A 23,161-nucleotide genomic window follows, 5' to 3' on the forward strand; every position below is an offset into this window, starting at 1 on the left:
ATATTTATTTTATGGAAAATAAAATAATGAGGTTTTATAATCATAGCCCCACGTGAACATCGCATATAACCGGTAGCTTTATGGCGAAATAATCTAAACAGTAGACACAGAATGTTGATTATCTTTTACTTTAAAATACTAATAAAATAGCTAAACATGTGTCTATCACATTTTCCACTGAGTAGACTTAAAACTACATTATCATGTCACATTTTCCCTTCTCAGTGACAGGAGTCGGGAGTTGAAACAGTTTTCTTGCAATTATTCCTAAGAAAAAAGCTGTAATACAACACAAAATTTTACATTAAAATCGAGTAGTAATTAACGGATTAATAAGGTAATAAAAGGTCAGATAAATCTAACTATTTAGGCTTTGTTAAAAGATTCGAAATTTAAATACGATACAGATCTCTATGATTATAGCTAATCTACATTTAGTCTAGTCTATACTTCACGTGATGTTAATCTTGCAAAATATTAAACATCAGTTCTTTACCGGTGTATGCCTTGATCGCACGTTGATTTGGTGTAGATTAAACTTCGATATAGAACATTTGTTGCAACAGTGTAATCGATAATAAGGATTTATTTGTAAAATCAAGGTGAGTTTAAATTAAAAGCATTTGTTTCTTAGGACTTGATGTGAATTGAATTTGTAATATATGGGGAGAGCTATATACTTATAATGAGTTATACTTATATGCTAAGTGATGCTGTAATGCGAATTTCACATTTGAAAAGTAAAATTTACCAGATTAAAATTGCTTTGGAATAGTTTTTAATTAAAAATAAATAATTGTGATAGTGATAATTAAATTAATTCTTTAAATTGTATTTTCTGTTAAATGTTTGTACAATGTCGTTTGCATATTCTTATTCCTTCAGTTCACATTTATTAGTAGTAAGTAGGAAATCAGCGTTATTTTTATGTATGTACTTATATGACACTACGAATAAATAATATTCCTGTTTACCCAACGACAGCCATAGAGTGGTGGCGCCACTGAGTTAATTATTAATAATAATAAGAGATAAGTGTAACGATATCAATAAACTGCATATAGGACAATTATTTTCCGTATAGAATTAATACCAAACTTAATGAACACAATAGACATTTTTCTTCTCAAAACTCAATTTCAAAATCATATATAATATAAAAAATATTTGATATAAAGATAAATTAATAAAACAATTTATCCAAATCTTCTATATATATATATAATGAAAATGGTCTTCGTTTGAGGCTCAATCACGCCTAAACCACTGATCGTATCGACATGAAACTACCACTATTCGATGCGAAATTTTTCCTAGATGGTTTATGGCTATTTATTTATTAAATTCTAACGTTCCTTCATTTTTTATTGCTGTTTTACTTTTATGAAAATTTATCCCGCTAATAAAAACAAAAGAGGCTTCCTAGAACCGCAAAACGCCAACATCTGTTAAAAACTCGGTTTTCGAAAATTTTAAATTATCTTAGCGGGAAGTTAAAAAGAAGAATAATAAAAATATGAAAAAAAATAATAATAATGAAACATAAAATTTTATTTATTTCCTATTTTAATTCGCCCAGCGAAGCTGGCGGGAAACGGCTAGTACTGAATATATAGAAAAAAAAATTGTTTATGAACTGTGACCGCTTTTCATTGTTAAGATGTATGAAGACGTATATGTTCGAAACTTAACGAAAATTTAATTCGCCTAAAACTTCACACAACAAGCGAAGGAACACGAAAAGATTTGTGTTTACAGTACACTCATTTGGAATGCATAATCACATGCATATAATTATGAAATACACGTAATAACTTGTAACCAGACTGACCAGAGTAGTTCGAATAGTAAAGACAAGTGAAAGTGTCCAAGTCTTCCGTGATATACTGCATGCTCTACATACCAACAAATGTATCTAGATTCTAGAATATTCGCGGTAGCCGGCAATTACTTCAACTTGCCAACAATAAGTTAAAAAATGGCATATTCAAATACATTTGCTTGCTCAGTTATATAATTATATATACGATCAGAGATCGGTTAATAATACATTCTGCAATACGTATTAGTCGGGTTACGGGAGTCATACTTAGCGCGCTGACTCTGAATTCTTAAAACCAAAAGTTGACAGCGTCTCTGGTGGCTAAACACCTAGTTGCCTATTGAAAAATATGAAGAAAAGATTTACTTAAATTTGAGGCTCAGGAGTTTTCTTTTTAATTTAATTTTATCAAAGTGGTTTTAATTTGTAGAAGAGAAAACTTAAATAGAAACTTAAAATCGACATTACATCGACTAGTTATTGAGATGAATCATTTGCGTTCACTCATGAATTCAGGAGCTTATTCTGCCGTGCTAACTCAAAAATGACCTAATGAATTGAAATATATAAATACGTATTAAATATACATTATATATTTGTTTTCACTAAAAACGGCAAGCTATATTTTATTTTGTTACAAATTTATCCCTTCACGTAGTTTTAGATTTAAATTCAACTCCAGTAACGAACATAAAATGGCAATAATTTAATTTTACTGCTCGGTATATTGACCTTCAATGGATGATGGCCTCTATATTTTCCTATTATTGATTCAATGCTATGAACAATTTCTTGTCATTGCGCTGAATTAGTGAAACATAAATTGCGAATGTCAAACATTCAGTTGTAACATATAATTATTAGTGCAACATATTATTGTAGGATATCTATTTTATTTTTAGAAAGACAAATTTCAGCATACTATGTATTGTGCTTCGTCATTTCAAGTTTGAGGCTTTGTTAGTTGATGTGATAGGGATTCTCTGTGTATGCATATTCCGGCCCCATAAACCTCTTTGTGACTCTGGCTGTTGAAGTAATGTGGTAAGCTTGCTTGCCTCTCGATAAATAAAGCAGTTTTTCTGAACGTAAACACAAATATCTAATAACTATAGACACGTAATTAAAATCACTGATAACGTAGCTGATAAACGATTAAATATAACCTTGTAGGGCGATTTTGTATTAATAAATTGTTATTAAAAAATATTTATTTGTTTTTCAAAACATCTTGTTATTAATAACCAATGATCTTAAATTTCTCTCCCCACTCCCCTTCCTGAATTTCGGATTTGCCTTTGCTAACCTACAAGTATATATAGCATTTCCGCTATATATATTTACATACTGTTGGTGAAATGGAAGCCTGAATACTATTATAAAGATAATAACCTACTGAGGTAAAACCAAGCTGACAGAACATAAAGATATCGAGTAAAATAGTATTACACTCATAACATTCACAATGAGTCAATAAACTTGAGATTTACTGACATTCGTCTTATCTTTGGAAACGCATCCGCTTAATAACCATACCAGTGTTTTCATATCAACAGGGCTGTCGTGATATATATATTTTAAAAAAATTAGCCTTATACATATACCGTTAGGCTTAGAGTCTGTTGTACTCTGATGCGTTTAAGCGTGTAATATTTATAGGTCACGCATCATAGTAGTACTTTACCACGCTAAACGTACGTAGAAAGTTAAAAAGTTCTCGTACACAATAATTCATGGAGCTGCGCAGAAGACGGCGCCGGGTCACGTGTCTTTGCAGGAGTGTCGGGAAGTCAGTAATCAACCCTTATGAAGTAGTAAATTTAAACGTTGCAAGTACATCACAGAAAGTAATACTGGGCAGTCTGACGCACAAAATTATCAGTAAAAAATTCATGATCAAAAAGTTATTAGATAAAGTATTTATCAATATCATCTCGAGTTGTTCAATGTCTTGGCAAATGTCACGCTTTGTCGGTCAAATAACTGTTCTGAACGCTATTGTTATTTTCGGTCGTTACTCAGTAACATTAAATGGTTTGAAAGACGTTGAAGTATACTTTAGTTCCGGCAGATTTAAAAGAAACAATAAAAACCCTATACTTAAGATATTGTTTTATCTTAAATAGAAGTTAGACATTTTACTGTCAAAACTATCTGAAGATTATTTTCGGAAATCCCAAACTGATTATTTTATCTACTTAAAAAGTCGATTTGAAGGAAAGAGTTCTTGTGAATATTTTGTGCTTTCCAAAAGAGAAATTATATTTTTTAATTCTATTAATGATAATATAAATTTTGCATTTCTGATGTTACTATACAATTTTAAAATTTGGGTAAGTACATGCATTACAGTTAAAGTAACGCTAGATGTGATCATATTTTTTATAGGTTATTTATACCTCTGCCCATGGACAGACATCTGTCTGGCAACATTGCCAGAAGACGTTGCCAGCCTTTTCAGAATTGGTGCGCTCTTATCTTGGAGGACTCTAAGTCGAATTGGTTCGGAAATACCTCAGGGGAGTTTCCAGATATATGCAAAATAATCCCCAAAAACGTAAAACAAAACTAACATTGAGAATCAAACGTCCTAAATAGATAGCAGACTAAAATATATAATTTTATTATTATACAATAAACCAAAGCAGTATTCGTTGATTTTGCTGATAATATTACCTTGTTACCATTAATCTTATGTGAACTAGAATTACATTTTAATACACATAAGTACTTATCTATGCAGTTAACTATGTGCATTTAAGTCTAGAATACAGCTCATATGAAAGTACGGCTTATGTCTTTGGTAATAAGATTGAGTGATCTTTAAGTTATAAAATATAATTGCCTGTTAGATATTTTATAAAATATATTTTCTTGGTATAATTGGACATGTGACATGTCACATGGCGATTACTTTGCAAAGTTATTTGAGACATTATATAATAATGACGTAAGGACAAATAGCTTAAATAGTTTCTATTCAGAACGCTGGTATCCAGGCATACATACACCTTTCAGACAGACGTGGTATACACCTCCTAGACAAGCCTACAAGATAGCCCAATCTATAAATAGGCAATTTTGAAAATGACTGAAAATTATGAAGAGGAATTTTTATGCTAAAAAGTTTGTTTAGATAATATTATAACAAGTTCTATGTTAATGACATGGTATGGACACGGCTGTGGCTTATATATAATATATATGTACCAGATTATTTTTACGACATTATTTCTAATTATAATTCAAACATTGATTCTTTATTGTTGTCGGTTTTTAAATTGAAATGTCATCGAAGATTCGATTGGTTTAAGCATTGTTGGTTCTAGAATGAAGGGTAAATATGATTCGTGTATGTGCGAAATTTTGAACTCGTTTTCTGGATCACGGACATTGTTCTTGCCGTTCTCTAGCACCAGGTGCATGAAGCTCAAACCCCATATACGACAGCAAGTTATGAGTAAATGCATTCCCACCATATTTCGGGTTAGAAATAGATTTTAGAATTTTTATCACAATCAGCCACTGACAAAGTATTAATGAACTGGTTAATATGGAAATGATTCGCTAGTTTTCACATTGATTTTTTCGTTTCAAAACGATTTCCTTTTTGGTATGTCAAAGGCCATCGACCATTACGATACCACGGCCGATACTTTACGCAACGCCCTTGAAGGTGCAACGTTAGGCTTGTTGCACACAGGAAATTTCACCTAAACTATTTAGGGACACACAAAACATGCTAAGAAGATTGAATATTTACACAGTTTTGTTTAAAAATTGTATGGTTATATACTTCTTTGTTACAATAAAATATATACACACTGCACTTCTGAAATTAATTCTCATCATTAGAACATTAAAACTTTTATTCATTATCAGAAAATTATAAATCAATTCGCTATAATAATTCAATCAAGCCACGTATTTTTATTTCCTTCAACTAGGTTTTTTTGTGTACACAAAAATTTCATTAACACACAAAGCCGTCTAATGTATATAATAAATAATAATAAGGAAAATACATATGGTTAGTAACAAACTACATATTTGCAAAAACGTCACGGTACCTTATCGGCTGATAGTGTCAGAGATCCATCATCTTCACCAACAATGATTTTCATAAATATTTACACAAGTTGTCAAGATTTGAGACTTAGATGAGACATGTTACTATATCGTGAAAATAATACACAATAATGTAGAATATTTAAAAGATAATTCCATAAAACGGAACGGAACGATTTGTCAATCTTATAGTTGCTTAGGGTCTGTATCACAATGTACGGATAATTTCTACATAAGTTCCAAATTAGCTATTTATTTCTTAATGGTAGGATAAACACAATTATTGCGTTTCACGACTGTCAGATAGCGCTATTCGTCACATAAAGTCCATCATAAGTTATGAGTCCGATGAATGTCAAATAGCACAATTAATCTTCCAAATAATTTATGTGTTGCATAGCTATTTGATACTTTATCCATATAGACCCTTAAAACAGTGAAATAGACGTGAAACAGACCCTTAGTGTCATTATTATTTAAGAAGGGCAGAAGGCAACGGGAAGCTTCTGCTCAATATTTTACCTAATCATCATTATTTAAGGGTTATAAACATTATTCGCATTTGTAACGACATGTATACTCGAACGATCAGGTGACTAGAGCAACGAAGAATTGTGAATCGTGAGTGAGTGAGTATTAGTGAGAAGTTTCCAAAATCTAAATTATCTCTTAAACAATTACTCAACAATTGAACAGTCACAGACTTCTGAAAAATATAAAATCTAATTTAAGTATATGGTAGATAAAATCTGACTGAATCATACAGCCTTGTGATTGGTGGATTACTCTTCTCTTGCCAATCAAAGATCTGGGCGAGTTTGTAGGTGAACATTGTGATCAGTTATAATAATAACTACAATTATTATAATAATTTTAGTATAACCGTTTTTTTTTGTGAATTTCTTCGAATTATGTATATTTACTCGTGAATATAAACACGAGTTCGTCGAGTATAATATAGTTTAATTAATGACTAAGCATTATAATACATTTGATTACTTATTTTATAAATCTCCAATATAGCATAAAAGTATACACAAATTATTATAATATAAAAACTTTATGTAAGATTTTTGTTTAACAATCTTTTGTTTTAAAAAATATTGTTAGTGATCGATTAACTTTCGAGTTAATAAGCAGCCTTATTATTCGCATGCTACCTTCTCCATGACTGTGTCGAATTAATTGTCAATTTACACTTGTTATTTAAATGGTGGCACTTATTTTTTATTAATTTATACAATCTTAATTATCATATTTCTTTGGTATAAAATATAAATAAGCTACTAAAATAAAGGTAAAACAAGTATTAGACTTTGATGTTATTTCAATAATTGACATTATTAATATATAGTCAAGTAGGATTAGGATAGGTATATAAAATATGCTACATATACATTTTGTAATACATTAATTAGGTTCGTGGATGCAACTATGTAAAATTTGTATTAGACCCATGACCTATTGGTTGCATGTACACAGAGATCCTATGCGCAAGGAATTTCAATTCATAGCTTTGGCCAAGGTATATTCGTATTTTAAATACTTCGTTTCTTTCTGTTGATATCAGAGAAAGTCCTTTGCTGGGTACCTACCGACCCAGCACAAGAACTGTATTTAAAACATATTTAAATAAAACAATGCTTATAAAACTGTTTACCTAAAAATAGTATTAGCAAATGTATAATGTCACCGTAAAATTGTAAAAACCGTTAGATTGTAATCTAACTCGCGAGATTGTAAACTGTCGAATGATTGTCAACTCAACATACTGCTTGCAATTTAACGTATTATTATTCGGTAGTTATATGAAATTGTTGGGAAGTAAAATTAATCTGTAATTGACCAAAGAAGTTTGAATGATAACTAAGTTAGTGTAGTACAATCTACCGAATACCGATAACCGATAACCGATAGATTACAATCTAACGGTTTTTACAATTTTACGTTAACATATACACTGTTTTTTCAAAAAAAAAATTTTTGTTACTTATGCAGTTCCTACACTTTAGCTTTAGTCATTTCATTTTATTTTTCCGTATTAGGGTAGTACGGAAGAGATCGCCTAATCGCGATAAGATTGTCCGTTTCGTCCATAATAATAAAATAAAATAAATAAATAATATTTGTACTTTTAGACCAAATTTCCATTTCGGCAGAACGCCGCAGTTATTTAGTCATTTCTATTGACAGACGACGCTCTGAAGTTCGTAATCTTTTTAATAATTATTATAATGTAAAATGAATTCCATTTTTGTGAGGTCTTGTTTACGACAGATATAATAAAGTTGGTGACAAAAATATTATCGTCACCGAAAAATACCCCCGGTGAGTCGTCATTCGTACTCAAAATTAATTTGTATAATGTCGCGTAGTGCAAGTTATAAGCATCTCTTATTAAACTTAGTTCATATATTTATTCTAAGTTTTTAATATTATTTATACGCCCCTTCCTCTTGAACGCGTTGCAAAAACTAATTAAAAATTCCAATGACTTATAAATTGAATATGCATATTTAATAGCATAGAAAAAGTGCGCGTGAAGAATTAGAAAGTTGTAACACATAACTGTGAAATATATAAACTATAGGCCTTTGCAAATATGATATAAATATAATTAATTGGATATTTACATAATAATTACTAAACCTTAAAGTACAAAGGCTTAAATTATTCAAATACTATATTGCTAGACATATAATATGATTTATTTTAAACATAAAACAAATGTAATATTATAATATTTTATTATTAACTAAAATGCCATTAGTAAATTACAATAACAATTTAATCCACAGGGATAAAACTTATTAAATTTGTTTTAGTTTTCTATTTATAGTAATGTAAATAAGTTTCCTTATACAATTCACGGGTCTCACCCTGAATCTACCTGCATCATCATTGACTACTTTTCTCTTTAGCTTTGTTATTATTATTTCCTAATTATCCAGTAATAGTATGACGATTAATATTATATTGTCCAAGGGATGGAAGCAGGAAGGTAATAAAAAGGAAAAGATAAATTAAAATTGTGGTTAACGATTAGCGATTCAAATTACCCGCTGTCGCCTGTTATGTATAATGTACTCCAATGAATCACCTGCTCAAGTCACGTCAACACAGTTTCACTATAGACTCGGTGGAATACGCTCATCGCTTATCCGTTTAATTACGATATAAAAACTACTCGTTCGAAAAATTTGAATTTGGAATTAGTGAAAGTGCTGTGTTGTAATTAATGTGATAGAAATGTAATAAGTGGTAAATTTAATTTTTGGTAAGTTTTTTAGTTTTTTTTAAGTTAAACTAGTTACGTTAGTTGAGGAAGAAATACATTATTTGTTATTTTAATAGTTGGTGAATTTTGAACGGTTAGACACCAATTATAATAAATTAATGTTGTATTACTTTTAGCCTCTTTATTTTAAAAGTAAAACTACTTCGCACTTATTTAAAAAGCGTAAAGCCTTATTTGTTAGGATTGTATTGTTGATATTCTTTGTTCTAAACAGATAAATATCTACAAACAACATCCGTTAAATGTAAAGTAAAAAAATATATACAAAGATAAAAAACTATAATTGTGTACAGCGAAACCGAAGACTAACATCAAAAAATATATCCGCTATGTATAATTGGTGATGACTGTCGATCACGAGGTTTAAACCAGTTTGTTTTTAATCTAAATTCACGGTCACACACCTGAATCTATAGTTTATGTCAAATTACTTTTCAAACCTGTAAAATTATATTTTATGTTTCTAAGTACGGTCGTCAGGCTTTAGTGGTCGGTGAACTAATTCTCTGTTCAATACTTTTAGCTTTTAGATCTCCAATGAAAGCATCGCTCAAATATAACTGGTGATTGATCACTTTGAAGAATTACATCATTGCTGATAATTAGTTTAACATAATAAATGTTTAAATAGCTATAACGATTCCATATTATGTACTTCAAACTTTACTAGAATACATTTAAAAATAACCAAATTTGGAGGCAAAGCGAAATTCATAGTAGGTATTGTTAAATAATGTAAGAAAGTAAAAATATCTTGAATCCAGAAGCTAAATCGAGAAGATTTAGCTTCTGGCAATTATGGATTTCTATATGTACTATATCCGACATCAAATCCTACCTTTATTATCAAGGCTTATAATTTTTATATTTATATTTCTTGAATTTTAATGAATTCCACGTTCAGGGTAGACATTATTCTTGAAGACGGTCATTTTATGCATAATAAAAATTCTGAGTAATTGTTTACTTGTGGTCATTCAATGGAAAACAAGGAAGGTTACTGTGGTTTATCAATAACTCAACAATAATGAGTGTTTTATCACCTCACATTTTCCTTAGAATTAGGAGAAATTATTGTTTAAATAAAAAAATTCTATAACGGCAAGCTCTTATTCGATATTTTTATACGATTATTATGTAGTAGAACAGCACTTAAATTATTATTTACATTTGTTTCATTTAAAATCCCTTTAATCTATACAACTTTTAAGTGCTTGCAAAACCTCAAGTACCAATTTGAAGTATTCTTATATGATAACGATCGTATTGTATGGTAATAATATATATTGTCCTACATCTAAGAGCGCCAAGGTTGTTTTAGAGAAAATAATAAACATTCGTAGCTGTGAACCATTATTCTATTTTACGACTTCGGTATCGCATAAGTAAAATTATATTTTATCTGAATTTTCATAACTGATAAAATTCTTTTAAGATAGCCACTGTACCCAACTTTAAAAGGAGTATTGGTCTAGTGGCTTGAGCGTGCGACTTTCATCCCTGGAGTCGTACATATACCCCGACTGTGTACGAAAGGACTTTATTTCCTATGTGCGTATGTAACACTCGCACGTACCGTGAAGATCCTGAAAAACTCGGCAAGCCCTAGAGTCTAGACCCAATAAGACACAGAATGCTGATCACCTACTTGCCCATTAGAATAAAACGATCACGAAACAGACATCTGAAGCCAAGACTAGGGTTGGCTGTTTTTATACCAAAGCGTCAATAGAGAATATATGTTTAAGTATTACTCATAAACTTCGTAGGTAGTGAGGCCTAGTTAACATACCTAGTTTATACAACCTACACTTAGGGTTGACGCAAAATTAAAAATACAATTTTAATGAAACCTATATCACCTTCAATGCCAGACCAAACCAGTCTTACTCTTGCATCTTAATACGATCAAATTTTGTCAGCCGTACCAGATGTTATTATGAATTCCCAGCACACCATGTAATACCATTGTATGTAAATATCAGCCTTTAAATTGGCCCACATCTAATTCGTTTCCTGATCTTGACAACGCCTATGTAACATGTCGTTTTGTTTCGTAGGTAAAGGGAAAATATTTGCACATGAATCGAAATTTCATTTCTTTATCAATATTTTTGCGAGTAACTGGATCGAGAAGGTTGGGTACTGAACGCGGTTAAGGCCATATCCGGAAGCTAATTTAAAAACTTAATAAGCTAATATTACTTACATAAATATCCGAATATCGTTTGCAAGTTCTATTATATTTATAATCAAGTATACAGTATTAACAATTTTCTTAACCTACAAAGTAATAATAAAAATAATTAAATAATGTTATATGTTACAATGTTTCAAAAATTTATGTTTTATTTAGGATTTAGTTTTGTGGCTTAAATATTGCTTTATCGAATTATTATATACATTGTAAGTTTTGAATTATTCTAGACGTTTGTTACGTAAAATGTAACTAAGATACAAAGTATAGAATATAAATTCAAGGATGTTTTAAAAATAATATTATTTTGTCACGAATACTCTCATTAACAATAAAACGGTAAGAGAACAATTGTCAATTGTTACATTCATACATATTTCACTTCATACTTGTCATGAGTCAAACGGTGATTTATTGTCAAACGTAAAATGGCCATACTATAATATACAACCTGGCTCAGTTGTGATCGGAAATAATGCAGAAGTTTTGATTCTTGGAAAAAAAAAACCATTCGAATAAAGAAAATATCATTTAATAGTGCATTTCTACGCTACGCTTGATCATAATATGCGTTTTGTACTTGTCCATAAAAATATGTTTTGATAATGTTTAAAATAGAAGAAAGACAAAGACAACTCGCCTTTTATAAATACTTATTTGAATTAATGTTGATATATATTCACCAAATCAAATAAATAATTGAAAAATATAAATTTACATTTACAGCATTTCTTACTTTCTCCATAATTGTCGACAACTTCATTTTGATATTTCCGGAAAAGTATTACAAAATTTACATAATATCCGCTAAGGTCGCGCGGTACTGAATATTCAACAATATCAAAAGTAAAATTTTTCCTTTATTTCAGATTAAGAAGAAACCAAATACAACGAACTGTAGTAGTATAATGTGAAGATGTAAAGATGCTGTTTAAATTGTGCAAGTCTTGTCAATAGTAAGTGTCTTAATTTTGTTTTACCTTTAAATTATCTAATATTTGATCTAAGTGCTTTTAATTCCCTTATCTGGTTCTGGTCATTTAGATCATTAAGAGATTTATTAGGATAACCGGTATAATAGTTTTCTCATGCATTAGAATAAGTACGATAAATTTTGGAATGATAACACATTTTTCCAATATGTATTTGTATATATATTATATATCCAATTACTAAAAGAAATTAAAAATATATTTTCATGCATCCGTTTCGTTCCAACTACGTCCACGGAGCGCATCATTAATTATTTATTTAAATTAATTATAATTTGGTAATTTCACAAATTATTTGCAATATAATTTATACAAAGTATGATTTTTTTAAGCCTTAACATATACTGAACTGACTACAAAAAAAGGGTGCGTGTACTTATGTACGCGCGTAAGAAGTTATACTTCTTTGGCATTATTAAAAATAGTTTTTGATTGCATGCAAATAATTAATTACAATTAAATAATCAAAGACTGGAAAAGGAGTCATTATAGTCAATAAAGTTGATGAAGAATGATGCCCTAAACATTGAGAACATAATTTAATTACATCCTTAAAACTATTAATTAAAAGAAAGAAAATAATATTAATATTTTTATAGAGCACAGGTTGTTCTTATAATGTCGCGTCTCCGTCTGAACATAAACCCGAAAACTAACGCACTAACTAACACATTTAAAATATAATTAAAGATGTGTGGAATAACCCTAACTAAAAGTTAGGGTTATTCCGGCTGATTGCAAACTTTACTCGTTTATCGCGTAATACTGTTATAAAATAATTAATACCAGTCAATTAAAGATAAATTTTATATTATCTTATTTATATTATAATGTAAATGGTGTTGGTTATTAGGCTATTAGTTTATCCTGGATGCACAAATGGAATTTTACATGTGAGTGAAATCAACAGACAAACTCACTCAAACTGAGCACGTCGGAGACGTACGAGTATAGCGTGAGTTAGACTCAGATAGAAGATCACCTATTTGTCATTTGCCATTTAAGAAATTTAAGAATGAAACAGCTAAAACTCACTCTCATTTGGCAGTGATAAAAATAGCATAACCGTTTTTGGTATGTAATTAATAAAAAAGTTTCAAAGCTTGTAATCTAGATTTCGTGAAAAACCGGGCAGAAAATAAATGGCAACTACTTGAAGTTACCTAGATTAGATTTGCTAAAGTTAATACCTCAAGGTGAATCTGAAACTGATAAGTGCCATCTGTCAAGATTAACTTGGCAGTTCATTAACCTTGCACAATAAAATGTATTGTACAAATAATTTTATTTATAAACATGTACTCTTGTAGCTATTCAGTGGGTTAGATCCAGTATTGTGTTTCTTTTAAATATAAAATATAAATAGTAGTACTCCTTTAATAAACATGAAAAGGGATGTTTACCGACTCTTTTTTTTCAACTAATAAGACTTACTTAATACAATTGTATATTCGACCAGGTAACCTACCAAACTTCTAAAGGTTCCATAAAAAAAAACAATAAAATAAAAATTAATAAAAATTATTAAAACCTAAACTTCTAACTGGAGGAACTCTAAACTGTTATGAATTTCACATATTATATATTGATGTATCTTAGATTAGATAATCCCTTTTAAAACAAGACATACTTTCTTTAAGAAGAAACCTAATTATATCTTTCCTTTTCAGCTGCTTGGAGACACTATATTGGACATGTTGCGAAGAAAGATTTTGTTTTGATAAAAAAATAGCTACATATAAGTAAGTATAAACACTTTAATGTGATTAATAATGTACGTTTAGTCATATATAGTATCTATAAAGTTATTTAATTAAACTTATTTATAAAGTTAAGCAATAAGTGGAGAGGCACTTCTAAATTCTTGTTCCAAATAAGTTACTACGATATTTCAACCATCCAAACCGTGCTGTCGTGTGGCAATTGATTTCTCTATATGTAATTTTTTTCTGCGGTTATTTGCAATCAGCCCTAAGGCTATGAGCGATTTTTTTCTGTGGTGCTGTCATGTGGAGTGACTTCCCATTGGAAGCATCTACTCATCTTCTGTCTAGAGCTACTGCCGGTCTTCTAGCTATAGAATATGGTGACGTTTTAGTCGACTCACATACTGTCTGCTGGTGAGTTGGCGGGCAAGTTCATTCGGGTGACAGCTTTACCGCTCTTTGTAATAGACAAATAGACGACCAAGGCCTATATTATAACGATAACGTCATGTAATATAGTACTTCCTATATAAATAAGATAGTTGTATGTGTAAAATAGTATCTAATCGAAGGTGCATGCCGCTAAAACCTAGATAAATATGTTTTATTGATAACAGCGATGTAATATAGAGGTCGTATATGTATACTATTAATAACTATTTCCGTTTCAACTTTTATACGTTATAGGAATTGAAGGTCTCCCTTATAAAATACTAGTTTTACTCACGGGACTAAGCAATATATATAATTTGTAACGATATAAAAATAATATTCAAATCATTATACCTTTTGCAATAATGATATTATAAAGTATTTTTGAATTCATCAGACATGATTTCCTTCTTGTAGCGATACTCTCTTAGGCATTTGTATTTGGCTCTTTTGTACAATTTTTACAACCCTAAACTTGGTTAACTGATTTATCATCTTATTTTACCGGGAAACTGGGTTACGGAAGAATTAATATTCGATAATAGCACTGTATGGGGCCTATGCCAAAGTTAACACATATTAACATTTCAGACTAGAAGACAACACTCTCTACACCAATGGCTATTCCAATATGGGTGCAAGTTTAGACAGTGTGATTACACAACAACCGATTAACAACAATCATTTACCCCCTACTGCTATTATTGGAAGAGAAATCAAGGAATTACCCTTGCACGCTGATAAGTTGTACGAGGTACGTGATTATATGATCATTAATATTAGATGTTTCTGTGTTCACTTTTGGATTTGTAATCTTTCTTTTATTTTTACCGTGAACTCGATATCAGGGCAAAATTACTTGCCAGCGGTGGTACGGGCCGAAGATGTAAATAAAGTGCTATATTAATATAAGCTACACTTTATATAAATACTAATACTAATCTATTCAAGTTTTGTTTTAATTATTTTCATATATTCCAGGTCTTTTCAAAATCTTTAATATTCAGAGACGAACAAGAGCTGAAAACAGGAAGCACGAATACATTAGATGAAATGGAAACTAAATCTGAACCCGACTACTTATCTGATAAACCAAATCGAACCAAAGTGTATTTCGAAGATGAAGTTGACTCACCCGTTACAGATTTCGAAATAATGTTTAAAGATGAACTTTTGGCGTCATATGATATGTTTAAAATAGAAGAGGAAGAAGAAGACACGAGAAGTCAAGACACCGAAGAAGGATTAACTATGATAGCCATTAAAAAGCAGGATGTTATCAAACCAAGCACCCTAACCTTGAAAGACGAGGTAAAAATCAAAAACCAGCATCCAGTTTATGAGTACGACCCAGTTTCAGTAATTACCCTTCCTTCAACCCTTGTGTTACCCAGAATAGAAAGTGTTAAAGGAATTCTTAGAACGAACAGTGCAAAAACTTTAGATAGAATTGATAGTTCCAGCAAACTTAGGCCAATGTTAAATAGAGTGGAAAGTCTTAAAAGTATTGACCCAAATAAAATTAATAAGGTTTTATCAAGGGTGCCACATAGGAGTGCATCATTTTTGAATATCCCATCTTACCTTACACCAGAGAAACCACCCCTTATTAAAAGCAAATCGACGGTCGGAGTGCCATCCCTTACTGAGAGTGAACTAAAATTAAGTTCTTTGCCGGACACGCCGATAATTAAAAGTAATAATTTACCAAGATTCTTTGCGGATACACCACCTACTATGCCAGAATTTAAGGGAGAAAATAGTTTACAAAGCATTAAACAAAAAACAGCCCTAATGTTTAAGGAAAATGATTACAGTATGCCAAGGTATTATGGTACGGTTAAATCTGCAGAATTGTCTGAGAGCAAATCAATGCCTGATTTACGAATTCCTAATACAACTGATAAATCAAGTAAGCGGCTGGTTAAGTTAAGAAGTAAGTTGAAGCCTTTGGTTATACGAAAAAGCTCGGAAGAAAGACTGTAGTTTATTTAAAACATTAGTGATCGCGAAGCACCAACAGAAAATACCAGGAATTCAAAGTACCTTATTTTTTGTCAGTATTACTCTTTCCCTTGATTTTAGTATTTCATTTGAATTTATAATAGTGACGTATATTTAATAATTGACATTGTATTAGTAAGTTGATGAAAAATGAAAGCAGTTTCATTAAAATGTTATGTATGACAAAACTAAATAATTCGATGCATTATCGAATTTGACCCCTTTAATGACTCTAAATTTTAATATAAATTGTATTAAATTATTCATGTACTTACTTATTGTGATAAAAAAAGTTACATTTACTTGTTATATTATTACTATGTACGTTCAAGCTTTCTTTGTCGTATGTTTTTAGCCAAAAAGTGTATTTTTATGTAATTTGTTAGAAACAGTATTGATAAATGTTTTTTTTTTAAATAGTAGTTGGTTACATTATCCGTGTACATATCTTATTGTGTGCTTACTTTTAGAAAACTTTAAATATAGTCTAAGATGTTATTGCCTAAAATATAATAGTATCGAATGTTTCCGTTAATTATTATTAGATAAATATGATATATAGTCCCAATAATTTAGTGAGCGGCCATTATCCTTAATTTTATTTCTCTAGTCATGTGTCATAATCATTACGTATTAATAAGATACATTAATATTTTGTAATAAGTAAATTATTTGGAAAATTAAATATCTCTAATTATGTGATTTGACGTTGATCTGTTACAAATTGATGTTAATAAACGATTATTTCATCGAAATGTATTATTATTTTTGGTTCTAAAATACTAACGCATGAATTGAATTAGCCATAAGTTTTTTATTTCGACCCTTTTTTTTGGGGTTAAATTGGACTATATTTAGTTGACCTCACTCCGAAACACCACGTAGCAGTTACGACTTCAGACAAAAGTTTGTTCCGACAACTGCCCGAGAAACACCTGCACGGACCTTGTATAGATTAATTATCCTGTGCTATCGCCTGCAGAGTCATGGATGTTGCTAAGTTGCAACATATTATTGATATGCAGGAGAAACAGGGTTGGGGACAGTCTTGTAGTGTTCACGGGTTTAAAGTCGGAACATGCTTTTAAAAAAGAATTAAATGTTATGAATCGCTTTTAAAAACGGAAATAAAAAAAGGTTTTGAAAAAGCGCACAATATATTATGATCTATTTCATACATTTAATTTGGTACATAATAATTGGTAATCCATCAACATTATTTTACAATCACTAGAAAAATTGAAGACCTACTAATACTAATAAGATCTTAATATTTATAACAAGTTATTTTACCGATACTGCCATTTACCTATCTGACCCGACGAATGCGGCTTTATAGCTACCACTACGCACTATAGAATTGCTGCCAGGTCAGATATGTGAAGGCATTTTATACCTTACAAAGCATGTTCTAAGTTAATTATGTAGGGGCAATAATACATATTATAGTGGTAAAAATAATAGTTTATATTTGTTTTACAAATTATTAGTTCACAGCATTTATTGGCCGAATGTCTAAAATCGGCGTCAGAAACAATTAATAATACAATGAAACATGATCTCATCTTACTGTTACATTAATGTACTTCGACTTTAAAATCTATAACTTCGTTTAGTTAGGATTCCTATAGTTCTAAGCCTACACGTGTTAGAACCACGAAGACGAATAAAATTTAGTTGACGTTGACTACCATGACCAAGTATTCAAAGTAATAATGAAACAATCAAGTCATGATATAGGATCAGTGTATACTGTATTATAAAAGGGTACTTGATACAAGCTTAAGTGCCCACTCGCTTTCCTATCTAACAACTGTACATAGGAGTAACCACGTTCAAACTAAGAATATTCTCGTATTAAATTTTATAGAGGTTATTAAGCCAAGTAATTACTAAGGCCCTTGCTTAGACAAATGTATCTATAGCGACACCTACTCATACAATTCATGACCACGAATCACTACGATTACGTCATACCCTGAAACGCGCTAACAAAGTTATTGCGCTAATCTATAAATCTTCTCGATCTTAGTCACTGGAGCCTGGGCCTGTCAGTAGACTGGTCGATAAAAGGGAAAAGGAGGATCCCTTTAGGTTGGAGGAATAGCTCACCATCTTCCTCCACATACCCTTATCACGATACATTTGAATTGGAACTAAATGAAAGAACGAACATACATCAATTGAACAGAATTCGTCTTACAAAACAAAAACCGACCTCTCTTAGATTACTTCATTATTACTTTATACTGGAGAATTGTAATAGCATCCTTTGCTTTGTATTAAATATTTATCATAGAAAATAATTTGATCACATAGTACTGTAAGTAGAAAACATTCAATATTTGGGGCTGTATTTACGAATAAGGGAATAAGTCGCTTTAGTGACTCCTTAGAAACTTAAAGCAACGCCATCTATGTGTGGAAACTATCACCCCGTACTATTTACTAATGCCTATCTAATTTTGGCGATAAATTTAAGCAATATTCTATTTAGAATTAGATTTTTACAATTTACAATGATTTAGAATACTACGCATTTGACATTGTATTTTCAATGTGAATATTTTAATAATTAGAAATGAATTTGACTCTTGAAGTCTTAGAAATTTATGTGGTAGATAATTTTTAACTATTTTGCACATTTCCTATAATTTAACTAATTTCCTAAATCGAAATGATTACTATCCGATTTTATGAATCCACTAAGAATTCAGACTAGATTGTTAGCATTAGTCTAAAACCTTAAAACAAATTCCATTCCATTGGCAAGTTAATATTAAAAATATAAATATGCCGTGCAAATAATATTGTATTTATGAAGAAAAATTATTTGTACCTGAAGTTGCCTAAACTTAATAAATAAAGGAGAATGTTATTTCAAAAATCATTTGCTGACCCTGTCTGAATTAGCCCTTAAATGTTTACTCACGGTAAATGAAACAAAATAAATATAAATTTTTAGATAACATGAAGTTAAAAAACATAAAGTTTTCAGTTTTTAACCGACTTTAAAAAACTAAAGGAACCGCGAATTTTTAAAGAAATCAATGCAAGCAAATATAATTTGAAATGTGTACAACCAAACTAAAACGAAGTCATAAACTACAAAAATAACGTAAATACTCGAATTTTTGAAATAACCATTTTTAATCTTAGCACAAATAAATAATGTACATTGTACATCCTACTGATAAAGGGTTTTATCGGCCCATGTACTTAAACGATTTATATAAAACTAAATTAATATTTAATATACGAAATACTGAATTTTACTTTTTTAATTTTACAGATTACAAAAATTTTTTTTGTAATCTGTAGCTTCAATAGACAACGACCAATTAGCGCTAAAAGAAAGTAATTTCCTATCTTGCTGAAAATGTACATAAATCTGACGTCAGAATTTTAAAAAGTCTCCATCTGTGCTAATTTTTTCGGACTTTGACCTTTAAAAACTTGCACAAACATAACATACTAAGTAATTTGAGTCTTTTAGCTTTTTGGAGTTTTTACAAGCCCCCCCCCCCAAATTCGAGTTGATTTGAGTTCGAATTGATCGCCCCCGGTTTTTGCACAGAATGCCCTTGTTAAATTTTATAAGGTATTTAAAACAACATTAAAAGAATCAGAAATAAACGGAGAAATGTGTCACATAAAAAACCATTTATGTTTCTCTAGATCTACAGAGAGGATCAAACGCTAGCTCAAATATAATCAAATATTTATTTTACATCATATTGTGACAGCTAAACTTATTTTTGCTTTTGTGACATTATACATAAAACACAACTAACAAACTTAAAGTTCTCAGGTACAGAGACGTAGAAGCCGCAACAGTAAAACAATTGCCAAAGAAACAAATGACTGCACTGAAACGCACTAAATCATATTACTCAATATCGAATGCAGCATACTAAATCGTTTTATTAAACCGCACTAAGCACTGATCGTTCACTTAATTTTGAATCTCTTCACTTTGATGGGAACCTTGTTGGTGCAAAGTTTGAGCGCTGCGGCGGCGGTCGGGGCGTCTGCTGACGTCATATCCTTGCCGTCCACAGATGCTAGGAAATCCCCACGCTGGAGACGCCCGTCAACTTCCGCTGGTGAACCGGCAAGCTTGAAAGAAATCAAATCAATTGGCATATATAACTATTAAAAATAAAGAATTATTCATTTTATATCATAATACTAGCAGATCGGTCAAGCGTTGCTGTGGCTAAGGTTTTTGTTATATTACATAGTAGCAAACTATTCAAGGGAAACGGTAAGAGAACACCAATCATGGGGATGGCTTTTTTGGTGGTTATGCCATTAAATTGTAGCTTATGTGAAACGTTGGTACTTCCAACACAGCACCATCTGTTAGAATTGTGACTATGAAATAATAAACAAATAATTCGTAATAAAATAATATTGCGGGTATAAATTGATATGTATCCTATCTTTTAAGTTGGATCAAACTACACACGGTGTGCAAATTTGATTGATATCGGGTTCGGTAGTTTAGGAGTCCATAGCGGACAAAAAACGTGACACGTAATTTATATATATTAAGATTAACTAAAGTTATATACAATCTGTAAGTAAATAGAAATTACTTTATCTTTATCACTCTTGTATGACTTAATTATGTGATTTATATTAATTGAGTTGAAAGTTAAATAAACTGAGCAATTAATAATTTTACAACCTCCCTTAATATTCTCTTAATATATTTTCATTGACAAGTCATTATAAATGCTTCACTATTATTATATTTATCATAATGCTAATTTTTTAACAATTTTGTTTATAAATAAATAAACTCACCAGTTCACCTAAGTAGACTCCCGTGCCTTGAACAGGTTGTATGCACGCCAGCCCTAGAGCTTTGCCCCCTTTTTTAGTTAATTCTACATCAATCTCATCGTAGACTATGGGCTCTGGCCGGTACACGTTCATTTTTAACTGGAAAATATAAATATACAATAAAAATCATACATAAAATACTTTCTAACGCAGTTATTCACAACATGGGGCCTACGTCCCACAGGGGGTAATCGTAAATATAATGGTAGGGGAGCCCACGATGCTAAATGGGGATTTACTCGAGCGTCGTAGAGACCTATTGGGATTCAAAGCTTAGATAAAAAGAAGAAAAAAATGTTATATGATAAATTCCTTTTCATCGGTGGGGGAAGCGGCTATAGATAGTTAAATATGTAAAAAAAAACTGTTGCATGGACATCCTCGAGCGCGTCAGATATTGATAGCATCTATGCCCTACGTATTTTTAATAATGTACGTATGTTAATCTGATCGTTTGCATGATGCGGGTGGTTGTATTTAAGGGTTGAAAATTAAAAAAAAAAATAATTTATCGAGCGCGTCAGATTTTCTAAGGGAGTGTTAAGTGCACCAAAAAAAAGCTCTCATTCACTAATCTGACGATTTCGATGGGACGCAAACCCACAGCCATTTTCTTAATTTGCAAAAAAAAATCGCAATTTTGAAATACTCAAGCGCGTCAGATTAAGATATATGTGGTTCATCTTTATGTTCTAAACGTACTGTCTCATAATCTGACGATTATCTAGAGGGATTCGCCTGATCTGACAAAAAAAAAATAGAAAAACGGTTCACCTAAAGGGCCATCCCTGCAACTTCCCGCTAATTCCATTCCTGGGCGCTTAAAATTGATATTTTGAGCTCGCTGAGTTCAAAGAAATAACATTTCTATGCATTTGAGCTCTCCCAGCTCGAAAGTCTGATAGAAGTTTCATAGAACACTATTTTTGGAATTTTCAAACAGCAATAACTTTTGAATGGATCTAGCAATTTTCACGCGGTTGGCGGCATTCGACGCAGTTTTATCATTCTCATAAGTAATTTTGCAATTTTAATTGATCGAACCACAAATTTCGGAGTAATCCCGAAAAAACACTTTTTCGGGTTTCTTTCGTGTACAATATCTCTCGAACGAATCAACCGCTTTTGACCAGCTTGGTGGCGATCGACGTGGTTTTTCAAGCTCAAAGGCGGATTAGTTTTTGAAGTTGATTGATAAAGAAACCACTTTAAAAAAAAATATTTCTTATTTTTTTAAGATTTTTCAAAATTTCTCAAAATCTATCGGTCCGAATCGGTTCAAATTCACAGGAAATGTAATTTTGAGGGAAATATTTAGAACGCCGTTTAGTAGATTCCGATCGGTTTAAGGAAATGTAGGCATCACGCAGCTGCACGCATTTAACTTTATCGACGAATTTTTGTTATTTCGGCTTGCGGAAATCGTCAGATTATATATTTTTCATTATTCTTGAAATATTTCCTTCAAAATAAAAAAAAAATTAGCTACGCTCGAGAATGTCGAGATGACGTTTTTTTTTTACAACTTTGTTGCCCTCCCCTTTTTTTCCGTCACTCTCAAATTGTCAGATTAGTGGAATATACACTTTTTAGGATGTAATTAACTCACCCTACCTTAATCTGACGCGCTCGGGAATTTCTGATGGTCAATTTTTTTTTACTAAACTGATCCTGTCTCCTTCACGTGCGGCCTTATATATGGGCCTCATATTTTGTGGAGGTACTTAACCGGGTACAAGGTATCCCCCTATATATTAATCTGCCGCGCTTTAGTAAATCCCGAAATCCCCT

The 23,161-nt window shown here is 31.0% G+C and overlaps 2 protein-coding genes across 4 annotated transcripts in view; one reads left to right on the forward strand and one right to left on the reverse strand.

Moving 5' to 3' along the window:
* Positions 1-480: 480 nt before the first annotated feature.
* On the forward strand, positions 481-17,274 carry LOC125053347. Of its 2 annotated transcripts, none has more exons than XM_047654676.1 (5): positions 481-602; positions 12,255-12,341; positions 14,048-14,119; positions 15,107-15,269; positions 15,497-17,274. In XM_047654676.1, exons 2-5 carry the CDS (start codon positions 12,310-12,312, stop codon positions 16,499-16,501), a joined length of 1,272 nt encoding a protein of 423 aa, XP_047510632.1. In that variant the 5' UTR covers positions 481-602; positions 12,255-12,309; the 3' UTR covers positions 16,502-17,274. The 2 variants fall into 2 exon arrangements, with proteins under 2 accessions (XP_047510632.1, XP_047510631.1); XM_047654675.1 differs by lacking the exon at positions 481-602 and adding an exon at positions 9,001-9,167.
* A 2,550-nt stretch (positions 17,275-19,824) lies between these two features.
* Positions 19,825-23,161, reverse strand: part of LOC125052935 — a 101,025-nt gene continuing 97,688 nt past the window's right edge. For both annotated transcript variants that reach the window (XM_047654026.1, XM_047654027.1), the window contains exons 35-36: positions 21,332-21,469; positions 19,825-20,638 (exon numbers count right to left, since the gene is read on the reverse strand). In XM_047654026.1, coding sequence (XP_047509982.1) covers positions 20,471-20,638; positions 21,332-21,469 — 306 coding nt within the window. In that variant the 3' untranslated portion in view covers positions 19,825-20,470. The remainder of the gene's footprint in view (positions 20,639-21,331; positions 21,470-23,161) is intronic.

The sequence above is a fragment of the Pieris napi genome, chromosome 10 (genome assembly GCF_905475465.1).
Source record: "Pieris napi chromosome 10, ilPieNapi1.2, whole genome shotgun sequence".
NCBI classification, from domain to species: domain Eukaryota; kingdom Metazoa; phylum Arthropoda; class Insecta; order Lepidoptera; family Pieridae; genus Pieris; species Pieris napi.

Bases quoted from the DNA above. Each gene is read 5' to 3' on its own strand.
- LOC125053347 (XM_047654676.1), top strand. From the start codon at position 12,310: ATGCTGTTTAAATTGTGCAAGTCTTGTCAATA. The intron at 12,342-14,047 runs GTAAGTGTCTTA...TTTCCTTTTCAG, and splicing joins TTGTGCAAGTCTTGTCAATA to CTGCTTGGAGACACTATATT. The intron at 15,270-15,496 runs GTACGTGATTAT...CATATATTCCAG, and splicing joins ACGCTGATAAGTTGTACGAG to GTCTTTTCAAAATCTTTAAT.